The 15,925-nt window shown below is 45.8% G+C and overlaps 1 protein-coding gene across 2 annotated transcripts in view; it reads right to left on the bottom strand.

Annotated features, from left to right (window-relative positions):
• NNT (nicotinamide nucleotide transhydrogenase) overlaps positions 1–15,925 on the bottom strand; it is a 119,345-nt gene that overhangs the window by 67,292 nt on the left and 36,128 nt on the right. For both annotated transcript variants that reach the window (XM_038743499.1, XM_038743500.1), the window contains 3 exons: positions 15,456–15,543; positions 6,918–7,006; positions 631–818 (listed from right to left, as the gene is read on the bottom strand). In XM_038743499.1, the coding sequence (XP_038599427.1) occupies positions 631–818; positions 6,918–7,006; positions 15,456–15,543 (365 nt within the window). The remainder of the gene's footprint in view (positions 1–630; positions 819–6,917; positions 7,007–15,455; positions 15,544–15,925) is intronic.

Genomic DNA, 15,925 nt, shown 5'->3' with positions numbered 1-15,925 from the left:
TTAAGTGCTATGTGCCAGGCACTGTACTAAGCGCTGAGGTGGATACGAGCAAAACAGGTTGGACATAGTTCTGGTCCCACAGGGGGCTCACAGTTTCAATCCTCATTTTACAGATGAGGTAGCTGAGGCACAGAGAAGAAGTGACTTTCTCAAGGTCACACAGCAGACAAGTGGCAGAGCTGGGACTAGAACCTGTTTGTATTGTATTGAGTACCACACTGGGCATGAACGATGAGATGAAGCAGGACACGCGTGGCTCAGTGGAAAGAGCTCGGGCTTGGGAGTCAGAGGTTGTGGGTTCTAATCCCCGCTCCGCCACTTGTCATCTGTGTGGCCTTGGGCAAGTCACTTAACTTCTCTGTGCCTCAGTTACCTCATCCGGAAAATGGGGGTGAAGACCGTGAGCCTCACGTGGGACAACCTGATTACCTTGTGTCTACCCCAGAGATTAGAACAGTGCTTGGCACATAGTAAGCGCTTAACAAATGCCAACATTATTATTATTATTATCGCAGCCTGCAATTGACTTCCTGACTGGGAGCCAAACATCTTCAAAGAGGTAGAAATTTCAAAGAGGCTGGAGAGGGGTTTAGGGGTGAAGGGACTGGAGGGAAACCTTTTTAGGCCCACCTGGAATGAGAGCAGTACTGATCAGGATGTCGACCTCTTTGCACTGCTTGGCAAAGAGCTGCATCTCAGCCTCAATGAATTCTTTGGACATTTCTTTGGCATATCCTCCTTGTCCTTCTCCAGATTCCTTCAAATCCACCTCCAAAGGCTCAGCACCAAGAGACTTGAACTGCTCCAAAGCGGCGGCCCTGGGGTTTTGAAAGGGATGAACCGGCAAAAAACCAAAGACAATGTCACCTAAATACGTGGCATCTAGCAGATCATCAGCTGTCAGGGCCGGCAGGGCTCAGGCCTGCTCGGTGGGCACAACGCCATAGAAGGGGCTGAAGGTCACCACGGGGAGTTCCAAGGAGACTGGAGAAAATGCAAAAGCACTTTCATTGTGGGAAGGGAATGTATCTGTTATACTGTTATATTTTACTCTCCCGAGCGCTTAGTATAGTGCTCTGTATATGGAAAGAGCTCAGAAATGTACAAGTAAAATAAATAAATAAATAAATAAATAAATAAATAAATAGAGTAATAAATATGTACAACCATATATACATATATACAGGTAAGTCACGCTCTCCCCCTCTCGACTGTAAGCTCATTGTGGGCAGGGAATGTGTCTGTTTATTGTTGTAGTGTACTCTCCCGAGTGTTTAGTACAGTGCTCTGCACACAGTAAGCACTCAATAAATACGATTGAATGAATGAATGCTTCCTAGAGTTGGAAGATGCAATCACTGACGATAAGGAGTTTACAGCCTACAGGACTTATTTTTATTCTAGAATTCCCCAAGGATGGGGGGCGGGGGCGGGTGTAAACTTAGCACTGACAAGTGACATTTCGCCAGTTCCCCTATTTCCCCTGATGGTGGGGGGGCGGGGGGGGACTTTTCAAGCACAAGGACTTTTTTCAGCAGGGGCTCAAGAGGTCATGGAGCTCCCCAACTGGCTCCCGGCGGCCCCCGGGGTCAGGCACCTACGGCAGCCAACTCCTTAGGACCCGTCCAGGAGAAAATAAAGCTCTGGAGGACTTCTAGACTGTAGGCTTGGTGTGGGCAGGGAATCATCATCATCATCAATCGTATTTATTGAGCGTTTACTATGTGCAGAGCACTGTACTAAGCGCTTGGGAAGTACAAATTAGCAATATATAGAGACAGTCCCTACCCAACAGTGGGCTCACAGTCTAAAAGGGGGAGACAGAGAACAAAACCAAACATACTAACAAAATAATAAATAGAATAGATATGTACAAATAAAATAGAGTAATAAATATGTACAAACATACATACCTATATACAGGTGCTGTGGGGAAGGGAAGGAGGTAAGATGGGGGGGATGGAGAGGGGGACGAGGGGGAGAGGAAGGAAGGGGCTCAGTCTGGGAAGCCCTCCTGAAGGAGGTGAGCTCTCAGCAGGGCCTTGAAGGGAGGAAGAGAGCTAGCTTGGCGGATGGGCAGAGGGAGGGCATTCCAGGCCCGAGGGATGACGTGGGCCGGGGGTCGATGGTGGGACAGGCGAGAACGAGGCACGGTGAGGAGATTAGCGGCAGAGGAGCGGAGGGTGCGGGCTGGGCTGGAGAAGGAGAGAAGGGAGGTGAGGTAGGAGGGGGCGAGGGGATGGACAGCCTTGAAGCCCAGGGTGAGGAGTTTCTGCCTGATGCGCAGATGTATCTGTTATATTGTTATCCTGTACTCCCCCAAGTGCCCCACACATAATAAGTGCTCAACATACAAGACTGACTGACTCTGCTTTGCAGCTGGATAGTAGGCTGGCAGTTTAAAAGCACACCTGCACAGGTTTAAACAACAGTCATTTTCAACCACAGCAGGGAGAGTCTCCAAACTCTCTGCCAAACACAGGGCACTGATTAGAAGGTGTGGTGGGTGGGTGGGTGTGTTTGGTTTGGGAAGCTAGCATTCACTTGGATTCTAAACATGAGGCAGCCATGATGGAGACTCCACTAAACAACCGATGGACTTCAAGAAGACTAGCTTTGAATGGATTACAGTTTACTATTTTATGCCACTTTATCCAAAAGTAAAATCCCCTTAATTTCTCTCCCTTTGAGTTACATAACCATAACAAGTAATTCACCTTAGTGTAGCACTCAGACTTATCACCTTTTGGCTATTTAACATCAACTTGGGTCAGCCAGTCAACAGGGACAGCCAGTGGGGACCAGATCACTTGGGTTTACCTTACCTCCTCCCCAAAGCACCTGTATTTATGTGTATATGTTTGTACATATTTATTACTCTATTTATTTATTTATTTTACTTGTACATATCTATTCTATTCATTTTATTTTGTTAGTATGTTTGGTTTTGTTCTGTCTCCCCCTTTAAGACTGTGAGCCCACTGTTGGGTAGGGACTGTCTCTATATGTTGCCAACTTGTACTTCCCAAGTGCTTAGTACAGTGCTCTGCACACAGTAAGCGCTCAATAAATACGATTGATTGATTGATTGATTTGGGGTGGGGGCGATTGTCAGTGACAAGTCCTACCATCAGAACAACAATACACACACACACACACACACACACACACACACACACACACATTTTGGCTACAATGTTGCTGTACAGTGCTCTGCACACAGTAAGCGCTCAATAAATACGATTGATTGATTGATTTGGGGTGGGGGCGATTGTCAGTGACAAGTCCTACCGTCAGAACAACAATACACACACACACATTTTGGCTACAATGTTGCTTTTCACAGTTAAAGGAGGCAATACAACAAAGCCTCAGATACCGCCTCTCAGCTGCAAACAGGGTGTCATCTGACCAGACTAGCCTGAAACACTATGAACCAGCAAAGTGCAGCTATTTTTGAGCAGCAGCTCCATCATCATCCACGGTATTCCTTCAGCACAAGAGCACTGTACTAAGCACCTGGGAGTGTACAGTACAACAGCATTGGTAGACATGATCGCTGTCCATGACGAGCAAGTGGATCCTCAGACAAGAAGGTAAAAGCAACAGCCGGCCACTGCAAAAATGACCATGACAACACAACAAAGAACGGCCTATGGTTTGCTGGATGCTGTGGCTGGGACATTGGACACATACCCACAGGTGACCATCACAATTAGTAACATTTTTGAACACAGAGGACAACTACAGATGCTTTCACAACGGTTTTGCCAATTTAGATCATTTTTAAAGACTAGGATTTGCCAGATGAACTGATTTGGGTTATAATTGGGGGTAAGTTTTGCCTCGCAACGCCCAAATAACCCATCCACCAAGAGAAGGGTGTATAACTGGGGATGCTGGATCCACACCCAGTTACCCATAGCAATAACTGTATTGGTTAAGTACTTACTATGTGCCAAGCACTGTAAAATGCTCTGGGAAAAATGTGAGATTATAATGATGATGATGATGGCATTTGTTAAGCACTTAATATGTGCCAAGCACTGTTCTAAAGCACTGGGGTAGATACAAGGTAATCAGGTTGTCCCACGTGGGGCTCACAGTCTTAATTCCCATTTTACAGATGAGGTAACAGGCACAGAGACGTTAAGTGACTTGCCCAAACTCACACAGCTGACGCTGCTTCTCAAGTCGACACAATCTCTGTCCCAGTCTAAATGAGAGGGAGAACAGGCATTGAATCCCCATTATCCAGATGAGACACATGAGGCAGAGAGAAGCTTGAGAGTGACTTGCCCCAGCCAGAGCTGGCAAGGGGTAGAGGCAGAATTAGAACCCAGGTCCTCTGACTGTCAGGCCCGTGCTCTTCCACTAGATCCCGCCGCTTCCCCAAGAGCTTCTATTGCCCGTTTCAGCTGCAGGGCTCTTACCAATGGGCCACACTCAGACTGAATGCTCTCCAGGGAGTAGCATTCATCTGTCACTTGTCTGCTAAGTGACCTTAGGTAAGTCACTTCACTTCTCTATGCCTCAGTTCCCTCACCTAAAATGGAGATTAAGACTGTGAGCCCCATGTGGGACAGGGACTAACTGTAACCAGCCCATATTTGCTTGTATGCACCCCAGAGTTCAGTACAGTGCCTGGCACATAGTAGGTGCTTATTAATCGCAATTATTACTATTATCATTATTATTCGGAGAGTCGGTTCCCTAGATGGCCGACCACTAGCTCCTTTAGCCCCTCCTCCCGTGCTAACAAACAAATTCACAGGGCTGTGGAGTTTGGCTGGCACACACGGTACCCCATTAACCCGTTGTTGGGTAGGGACCATCTCGATACGTGGTCAATTTGTACTTCCCAAGGGCTTAGTACAGTGCTCTGCACACAGTAAGCGCTCAATAAATATGACTGAATGATTGAATTAAATTTGCCAAGCTCAAACAACTTGTTTCACGACACTGTGAAAAACGCTGCTCTTGTCCAGGGCCAGACTCCAGGTCAGCAGCAGATACGACACAAACCGAGGGAGAATGACTCAAAAGCACAATTAAAACACAGCTCAGGGAAGGAAAGGCAACATGTGTTTTGGAAACACAGTTCTCTTCTGCAACTGTTCCAGAAACATGTGTTCGTCTATCTCAGTGACCATGAAGAAACTGTTTTTGGTGTTGAGAATCCCTCAACGGATGTTTTAATAACTACTGGTTCTTTGATTTGTGCCTCTTGGTGCAATGTCCTTTTTTCTTTTGAGAAAAACTTGAATTTTACATTGCTTTTAAACTGCGGCGATTATTTTTAAATCACTCAGTCAATGGTATTTATTGAGCACTTACTATGTTCAGAGCACTATAATTCTTTTTATCTATTTTGACGGTATTGATGCCTTTCTACTTGTATCGTTGTCTGTCTCCCCCTTCTAGCCTGTGAGCCTGTTGTTGGGTAGGGATTGTCTCTATCTGTCGCTGAATTGTACTTTCCAAGTGCTTAGTACAGTGCTCTGCACACAGTAAGTGCCCAATAAATACGACTGAATGAATGAATGAAAAGTGCTTGGGAGAGTTCAATACAATTAGCAGACACTTTCCCTACCAATAACAAGCTTATAGTCTAGATGGGGAGACAGACATTAAGATGAATAAATAATATATAATTTAAAGACCTGTGTAAATTCTGTGGGGTTGGGATAATATCAAATGCACAAGGGTCACAGATCCGCATGCATTGACAACAATCAATCAATTCAATCAATCGTATTTATTGAGCGCTTACTGTGTGCAGAGCACTGTACTAAGCGCTTGGGAAGTACAAGTTGGCAACAGGAGAGTGAGCCGGGGAAAAGAGGACTTAGTCGGGGACGGCCTCTTGGAGGAGATGTGACCTTACTAATGCTTTGAAAGTGGAGAGAGTGGTGATCTGATGTATATCATCAATCATATTTATTGATGTATATGGGGCAGAAGTGAGTTCCAGGCTAGGGGGAGGACATGAGAGAGGGGTCAGCGGCAAGATAGATGAGATCGGGGCACAGCGAGTAAGCCGGAGCTAGAGGAGAGGAGTGTGCAGGCTGGGCTGCAGTAGCAGATAAGTGAGGTGAGGCAGGATACGGTGAGCTGACTGAGTGCTTTAAAGTGCTTTTAAGCCTAAGGAGCTGCGGAAAAATAGTTTTCACTGGCAAAAACTGCCAAGTAAATGGCACCATCTGCTGGGCCATCAGAAACACCATACAGAACAAGGGAAAAACATTTTCCCTTTGCCTTGACTAGCTACTTCCAAAATGACGGTAGGGGTGCACATTTGGAAGGGCCTATTAGTCATACACAAGGCTTCTCACCCACACCAACACGCAGTAAAATCTCACTGCTAACAGCATCATTTTTACATGTGAATTTGGCTGATTTAAACTTGTAAACACACACACACACACACACACACACACACACACACACACACACACACACCACCACCACCCCCCCCCCCCCCCCCCCCAATAAACATATACAGTTGGCCTTGAGGTTTAAAGACGGCACTCCTGAAAAGGAGATTTTCTGGGTTGTGTGGAGGTGTGGCTCATGTGAGACTGACGGTCCTTCCCCCATCGTGTGTCTGTAAAGACGTCCTTTGCAGCATTGTGACACTTAAAACCAGTGCCTGAAGCTGTTTTCATTCCTCCCAATTTTCCCAGATCCACCGCTCCGACAGTCTCTCCGTTTATGCTTGCTGCACAAGTGGCTGATCTAAACAATGATGCCGCCTTCCTTCTCGCCATGGCTTAGATGATGCCATTTGAGGTCCTGAGTGGGACATGAGGAGAGGATGCTGGAACAGCTGTCCTACAGTGAGCAGCAATGGGAAAAATCCTACACGGGTGAACAGAAGAAACGCTTCGGGGACCCAACGTAATAGGGGGACTCACCTGGTGTCAAACCCCCGTACGACGGCCCCCATAGACTTAGCGGCTCCTGCGGCAGCCAGCCCAGCAACTCCACCGCCGATAATCAGAATCTGGGGTGGGAAGAGAAATCGTTATCAAGGGAGAGGGACGAGAGTCCTGGAATCATCATCATCATCAATCTTCTTTATTGAGCGCTTACTATGTGCAGAGCACTGTACTAAACACTTGGGAAGTACAAATTGGCAACATATAGAGACAGTCCCTACCCAACAGTGGGCTCACAGTCTAAAAGGGGGAGACAGAGAACAAAACCAAACATACTAACAAAATAAAATAAATAGAATAGATATGTACAAGTAAAATAAATAAATAAATAGAGTAATAAATATGTACAAACATATATACATATATACAGGTGCTGTGGGGAAGGGAAGGAGGTAAGATGGGGGGGATGGAGAGGGGGACGAGGGGGAGAAGAAGGAAGGGGCTCAGTCTGGGAAGGCCTCCTGGAGGAGGTGAGCTCTCAGCAGGGCCTTGAAGGGAGGAATCCCAGGTAGGGAGAAGACTAGAAGGTCCAGAGCCTTCTTGATGGCTAGGCTCCTGGATCCTCGCCTTGTTTTGTTGCCCTCTGGGGCAGAGAGTCATAGGTGGGCCTCCAGGGAGGGCAAAGATGAACAACATCTGCTCGTCCCCACCACCTCCCCTTAGGCCTGTTCTCTGGCCAAATCCTGTTCCAATCTCTCTCTCACCTCCAAGCATACCTCTCTCCCTCCCTTTTTTTTTAATGGTATTTATTAAGTGTTTACTATATGCCAGGCACTGTACTAAGTGCTGGGGTACATTCCAGATAGTCAGGTTGGACACAGTCCCTGGCCCACATGGGGCTCACAGTCTTAGCCCCCATTTTACAGATAAGGAAACTGAGATGCAGAGAAGTCAAGTGACTTGCCCAAGGTCACCCAGAAGGCAAATGTCAGAGGCAGGCTTAGAACTCAGGTCCTTCTGACTCCGAGGCTTGTGCTCGATCCACTAGACTATGCTGGTTCTTCCTCTTTCCCTTAGTGGCTCCTAGCAGCTATCCCGGGGTCCAACAGCTGGGATGGGGGGAGTGCTGGGGAGTGACACAATGGATAGTCCTCAGAGGGATTCGGCAGCCAAGGAATTCCAGGAAGGGGGTAGCCTTGTAAGCATTTCTGCCCTGGCTAGGGGCAATAGATCCTCTATGCCTGGGGCAAATACTGCTGCTTCTTTTTCTTAATAATAATAATAATAATAATAATAATAATATTTGTTAAGCACTTACTGTGCACCAGGCACTATAACAATAATAATTGCGGTATTTGTTCAACGCTTACTATGTGCCAGGCACTGCACAAAGCACTGGGGTGGACACAAGCAACTCAGGTTGGACTCAGTCCCTGTCCCACATGGGGTTCACAACCTCAATCCCCATTTTAAAGATGAGGTAACTGAGGCACAGAGAAAGGAAGTGATTTGCCCAAGGTCACACAGCAGACAAGTAGCAGAGCTGGGATTCGAACCCACGACCTTCTGAGTCCCATGCCCATGCTCTATCCACTATCAATGCTGCTTCTCACTGTACTAAGCACTGGGATGGATACAAGCAAATTGAATAGGACACGGTGAAGTGGCGGAGCCGGGATTAGAACCCACAACTTTCCTACTCCCAGGCCCGTGTTCTATCCATTACGCCAAGGTGCTTCTACAGCTTCTTCCACATCAATCAGTGGTATTCATTTAGCGCTGACTCTGTGCAGACCATTGTACAAAGCACTTGGGAGTGTACAACAGAATATGTAGACAGGCTCTCTGCCCTCAAGGACTTTACAATCTTCTGCTTGTACCCTGCTGACCTTGCAAATCTCTACAATGCTTTGAGGGTGATGGAGTTAATAATAATAATAATAATAATAATAATAATGCCATTTGTTAAGTGCCTACTATGTGCCAGCACTGTTCTAAGCACCGAGGTAGATACAAGGTTATCAGGTTGTCCCACCCGGGCTCACAGTCTTAGTCCCCATTTAACAGATGAGGTAACTGAGGCACATTGAAGTTAAGTGACTTTCCCAAAGCACACAGCTGACAAGTGGAAGACAGGATTCGAACCCACGATATCTGACTCCCAAACCCATGCTTTTTCCACTAAGCCACACTGCATTCTGATCTGCTCAAGCACAAAGGGAGTGAGCAGCCTGTACCACCTATATGTATCACCTCCTTGTTTAAGGAGTCAGCCTTAAACAAGGTTGCAAGGTAGAATTAGCTTTACACATAGTAAGCGCTGGATAATAACCAGACTGGATGAATGAATGAATAAGAGCAAAGGTGGCAAGAGAGACATGACTCTGGGACAATTAAGAAGAAGAAGGGGCGGGACAAAGAATCCAAGGGAAACCTCCCATCGGATAACAAACGAAGGCATGAAATAAGAGGTTCTTCACTTGGCAACCAGCAGAACCTGGAACTAAGACAGTCCCCAAAGGTTATCAAGCAGGGGCAGGAAGCAGAGCTAGGCTGTAATTGTGGGGAACAAAGAAAGCCTTTGTGTAAGCACTGAGCTAAGACCTGTGTGGTATCCTCTCTGGCTAAAAAGTGGTGATTAAATAAGCGCTCAAATCTGTTTCTTGAATTTTTATGACCTCATTTGTCGCAAGCTGAACGAGCCGTGAGGTTCCCAAAAACTGCCTGCTTCAGAATCTGTTTCTCTGAATTACAAAATAAAAAATGATACAGCAATGTAGTGGCTTGGGGGTTTCATTTTTATTAGTACTAGTTTGGGGAATAGGACTGGACTGTCCTAGTATTTGAGGCAGAATTTCATTCATTCAATTATATTAAGCACTATGTGCAGAGCACTGTACTAAGCGCTTGGGAAGTACAAGTCGGCAACATATAGAGACGGTCCCTACCCAACAACGGGCTCACAGTCTAGAAGGGAGAGACAGGCACCTCTTTCTCTGCAAGAATTTCAGTGTCATTTATTCACTCGACAGTACTTACTGAGTACCTGTCAACCACTCAATCATATTGGTAGAGAAGCAGCATGGCCCAGTGGAAAGAGCCCAGGCTTGGGAGTCAGAGGTCATGGGTTCTAATCCCGGCTCTGCCATTTGTCAGCTGTGTGACTTTGGGCAAGTCACTTAACTTCTCTGGGATTCAGTTCCCTCATCTGTAAAATGGCGATTAAAACTGTGAGCCCCACGTGGGACCTTGTATCCTCCCCAGTGGTTAGAACACTGCTTTGCACATAGTAAGCACTTAACAAATGCCTTTATTATTATTATTATTTATTGAGTGCTTACTATGTGCAGATCACTGTATTAAGCACTTTGGAGAGTATGATACAACAGAATTAGCAGAAATGTTCCCTGCCCAGAGCAAGCTTACAGTCTAGAGGGGGAGACAGACGTTAATATTAATAACTAGGTTATTAATATTAATCCCCATCCCCCCCACCTTACCTCCTTCCCCTCCCCACACCACCTGTATATATGTATATGTTTGTACGTATTTATTACTCTATTTGTACATATTTATTCTATTTTGTTTTGTTAATATGTTTTGTCATCTGTCTCCCCCTTCTAGACTGTGAGCCCGCTGTTGGGTAGGGACCGTCTCTATATGTTTCCAACTTGTACTTCCCAAGCGCTCAGTACAGTGCTCTGCACACAGTAAGCGCTCAATAAATACAATTGAATGAATGAACTAAGTAATTTATAGCATATAAAGATGTGCACATAAGTGCTGTGGAGTTCAGAATGGGGCCCTGCTGAGAGCTCACCTCCTCCAGGAGGCCTTCCCAAACTGAGCCCCTTCCTTCCTCTCCCCCTCGTCCCCCTCTCCATCCCCCCCATCTTACCTCCTTCCCTTCCCCACAGCACCTGCATATATATATGTTTGTACATATTTTTTACTCTATTTATTTATTTATTTTATTTGTACATATCTATTCTATTTATTTTATTTTGTTAGTATGTTTGGTTTTGTTCTCTGTCTCCCCCTTTTAGACTGTGAGCCCACTGTTGGGTAGGGACTGTCTCTAAATGTTGCCAACTTGTACTTCCCAAGCGCTTAGTACAGTGCTCTGCACATAGTAAGCGCTCAATAAATACGATTGATGATCGATGATATGTCCAAAGGTCACAGATCCAAATGCATAGATGATCCAAATGCATAGATGATGCAGAAGGGAGAATAAGCCAGGGAAAAGAGGGTTTAATCAGGGAAGGCCCCTTGGAAAAGATGTGACCTTAATAATGTTCTGAAGGTGGAGAGAGTGGTGCTCTGGTGTATACGGAGGGGGAAGGAGTTCCAGTCTCAAGGGAGCAAGGCAAGGGGTCAGCAGTGAGATAGATGAGATCAGGGCCCAGTGAGTAAGCTGGTACTAGATGAGCAGAGTGTGTGGGCTGGGTTGCAGTAGAAGATTAGTGAGGGGAGGCAGGAAGGGACAAGTGATTGGGTGTTCCAAAGCCAAAGAAAGGTAAGAAGTTTCTGTTTGATGCAGAGGTGAATCGTCAGCCATGGAGGTTCTTGAGGAGTGGGGAGACATGGACTGAACATTTTTGCTGATAAATTATAAATGCAGCAGAGTGAAGTATGGATGTAGAGTGCGGGGGGAGACAGGAGGCCCGGAGGTCAGCGAGGAGGCAGATGCAATAGTCAAGGCAGGACAGGATAAAGCGTGGCTTAGTGGAAAGAGCATGGGCTCGGGAGTCAGAAGATGTGGGTTCTAATCCCGACTCTGCCACTTGTCAGCTGTGACCTTGGGTAAGTCATTTAACTTTTCTGTGTCTCAGTTAACTCATCTGTAAAATGGGGATTAAAAATGTGAGCCCACATGGGACAACCTGATTACTCTGTTATCTACCCCAGCACTTAGTAAGTGCTTAAATACCACAATTATTATCAAGTACTTGGATAGGCATGGTAGCAGTTTGGATGGAAAGGAGTGGGAAGGTTTTAATACTTAATACTAATTACAGTATTTGTTAAGTGCTTACAATGTGCCAAGCACTGTACTGAGCACTGGGGTGGATCCTAGCAAATCAGGTTGGACACGGTCCCAGACCCCCATGTGGCTCGCAGTCTCAATACCCATTTTACAGATAAGGTAACTGAGGCACAGAGAAGTGAAGTGACTTACCCAAGGTCACACAACAGACAAGTGGCAGAGCTCAAATTTGAGCCCATGACCTTCTAACTCCTAGGCCTGTGCTCTATCCACTATTCCATGCTGCTTCTCATTTTAGCAAAGTTGTGCAGGTAGAACCTACAGGACTTGGTAACAGGCTGAATATGTGGGTGAAATGAGAGAGATGAGTTGAGGACAACGCCAAGATTACGGGCTTGTAACACAGGGAGGGTAGTGGTGTTGTCTACAGTGATGGGAAAGAGTGGGTTGGAAAAATAAGGGTTTGGTTGGGAAAATAAGGAGTTCAGTTTTGGACATGTTTAATTTGAGGTGTCAGCAGGACATCCAATTAGAGATGTCTTGAAGGCAGGAGGAAATGCAAGACTGCAGGGAAGGAGAGTAGTCGGGGCTAGAGATGTAAATTTGGAAATCATCTGCATAGAGGTGACAGTTGAAGCCCCAGAACTGAGCCTTGAGGGACTCCCACAGTTAGGGGGTGGGAGGCAGAGGAGAAGCCAGCAAGAGAAACTGAGGAGCTGTCAGAGAGATAGGAAAAGAACCAATGGGGGAAAGTGTCAGTGAATCCAAGGCTGGTTAAAGTTTCAAAGAGAGGTGGGGGGTGTCTAACAGTGTCAATGGTGGCTGAGAGGTCTAGGAGGCTTAGGATGGAGTAGAGGCTGTTGGATTTGGTGAGAAGAAGGTGACTGGTTACCTTAGAGAGGGCTGTTTCTGTGGAGTGAAGGTGGCTGAAGTCAGATTGGAGGGGATCTAGGAGAGAATTGGAGGAGAGGAAGTGGAGATAGCAGGTGTAAACAACTCTCTCAGGAGGTTTGGAGAGAAACGGTAGGAGGGAGATGGGGCAATTACTAAAGGCAGCCACGGGGTCAAGGGAGGGATGCTTTTTAGGACAGGGGATACCTAAGGATGTTTGAAAGCAGTGGGGAAGAAGCCACTGGGGAGTAAACTGTTGAAGATGGCAGTCAAGGAGGGAAGAAGAGAGGGAACGAGTGTTTCACAGAGGTATGAAGAGTCAGAAGCACAGGCAGAAGGAGATTTAGAGAGGAGGCAAAAGTGTAATTTTGGGCAAGTCACTTCTCTGTGCCTCACTTCCCTCATCTGTAAAATGGGGATTAAGACTGTGAGCCCCACGTGGGACAACCTGATTACCTTATATCTACCCCTGCGCTTTGAACAGTGCTTGACACAGAGTAAGTGCTTAACAAATACCGTCATTATTATTATCCTGAGTTACTGCAGGAAATATAGGGAGAATCAAAGAGGGAGGAGAATGGAGGATTGGAGAGGAGCAGAGGAGATTACGGAGCTCATGCCTGATGGTTTCAATGTTGTTGATTAAGTATGTGGCCAGGTCATTAGGGGAAAGAGATGGTGGAGGGGGGGGAACAGGAGGTTTGAAAAGGGAGTTAAATGTGTGGAACAACTGCTGGGGGCAGTGGGTATGGGGAGCCAATTAGGAAGATGAAGTATTGTTGTAGGGTAGTGGAGTGGACTGAGCTGAAGCAAATAAGAATGAATTTCAGGTGGACAAGGTCAGAGAGATGTCTGGATTTCCTCCCAGAGAGTTCCACAGTTTGGGCAGAGGAGCAGAGGAAGCGGACTGTGGAGGTGATCCAGGGTAGCAGGTGAGTGGTAAGAGGTAAGTGGTACGAGACTGGCGGAGGGACAGGGGAGCAAGGGAGTTCAGGTCAGTAGAGAGGGTGGTGTTGAGTGTGTCGATTTGTGCGTCAGGAGAAGGTACTTTGGGTACAAAGACTAAATGGCGTAGGATGCCTTGAGAATACTGGAGGGGGTCAAAAGAACAGAGGTCTCTGTGGGGGGAAAAGGACAGATTTGCAGGAGGTGGCTGGATGGGAAAGATCAGGTGAGGAGGCTGTGGTCAGATTAAGGAATTTCAGAATTGGTAGAGATTGGCACAATTACTGGAGATCATAAGATCAAGTGTGTGCCCACGTTGGTGGATATGTGAGGTGGGGCAGAGCAGGTGGTCACTGGAGCAGAGGAGTGAGAGGGAGTGGGTGGAAGGCTCGTTGGGAACATCTACACAATAATAATAATGATATTTGTTAAGTGCTTACTATGTGAAAAGCACTGTTCTAAGAGCTGCATGATTATTGAAGTCCCCAAGAATCAATTAGGAATGAAGAATGACAGAAGGAATGTGAGAAAGGGATCAAAATGGTTCAGGAAGTTGGAGGTGGAGCCTGGGACTCTTAATGGGTGCTTATTTTCTGCAGGGCACTATATTGGTTGCTTGGGGCATAGATGCTCATAAACATATACACATAAGTGCAACACCCAAACATATATACATTGGTGCAAACACTCAGTTCCTTTCACTTCGCTAGTTATAATCCATATATAGTATTTACTAGTAAGTACTAGTATTTACAAGAAACTGAAGATAATTCAAGAGTTAATTGTCTCATTTTGCTAGGATATTTGACCTTGAGCCAACAATCAAATCAATAGATTGTAAACTCCTTAAGGGTAGGGATCATGTTACCAACTCTATTATACTATACTCTCCCAAACAATTAGTATAGTGCCCTGCACACAAAAAACAATCAAAGTTGAGAAGCAGTATGGCCTATGGAGCGGCAGCATAGCCTAGTGGATACAGCCTAAATTCTAATCCTGGCTCCACCGCTTGTCTGCTCTGTGACCTTGGGCAAGACACTTCACTTCTCTAGGCCTCAGTTACCTCATCTGTAAAATGGGGATTAAGACTGTGATCCCCATCTGGGACATGGACTGTGTCCAATCTGATTAGCTTTTATCTACCCCAGTGCTTAGTACAGTGCCTGGCACATAGTAAGCACGTAAAAACCATACAAAAATAAATACCACCGATTGATAGTACTATTTATTGAATACCTACAAGAAAGTGACGCTACTTCTCTAATTTTGCAAGGCTATTTTACCTTGAGCAAACAATCATTCAATAGTATTTACTGAGCACCTACAAAAAAACTGGAGGTACTTCTAGAGGAAATTCAGTCCAACACTCGGCCAAAGGACAGGACTGCATTTAATCTCATGTGAGCTGGTTTCTCTCCTGTTTTTAAAGATTTCTACAGGAGGAAATTCCACATTTCCAAATCCTTCTGCTCTTAGTTCATGGGAAGTTTTTCCGGTCTATAACTGAGTTTTTGAATACCGTTTAACAGTGTTCAGGGAAAACCCATACAATTCTTAAACTAGTCAAATTCCTATCATATATAATTGGTTCCCCTCTAGATGCTTCACTTAAATACTTACATTAACAGGTACCACCAGTTCATAGACAATGTAACAGGTGAAGCTCATTTACTCTCTCCCTCCATCCCCGGTTTAAGACACTGAGTCTCCAGGATCTGGGTTTCTTAACCTTTCACCGCACTCACCTTAGCAGGGGGAACTTTCCCAGCAGCTGTGATCTGACCGGTGAAAAATCGCCCAAAATGGTTTGCGGCTAGTACAACAGCTTTATACCTGAAAAGACAAAAAGGCACAAAACCTTAGAAGAGCTACGCTTTCCTGGGTTTTCAAGCTGTGTGTCAGCAAAACATAACCAACAGAGTTAGTTAGGCTAGGGGCCAAATACTGTGCTGAGGATGGGGGAGACAGAGACCCATAGGGGAAAGTAAGCTGGAACAGGTCAGAATGTGGTTCTGGTAAAACAGGAAGTGCCCAAATGGCTTAAGGATATAAATTATTTGGAAGCGTCGAGCAGGGTCAGTATAGTCAGTGACCCCAGGCCAGGCTGTATGTACAGCAGTGAATCAATCAGTGGTATTTATTAATAATTATGGTACTTGTTCAGTGCTTACTAAGCGCCAGGCACTGTTCTGAGCACTGGGGTAGAGACAAGGTA

The sequence above is a fragment of the Tachyglossus aculeatus genome, chromosome 3 (genome assembly GCF_015852505.1).
Source record: "Tachyglossus aculeatus isolate mTacAcu1 chromosome 3, mTacAcu1.pri, whole genome shotgun sequence".
In the NCBI taxonomy this organism is placed as follows: domain Eukaryota; kingdom Metazoa; phylum Chordata; class Mammalia; order Monotremata; family Tachyglossidae; genus Tachyglossus; species Tachyglossus aculeatus.
This window is presented reverse-complemented; position numbering and strand designations above follow the sequence as displayed.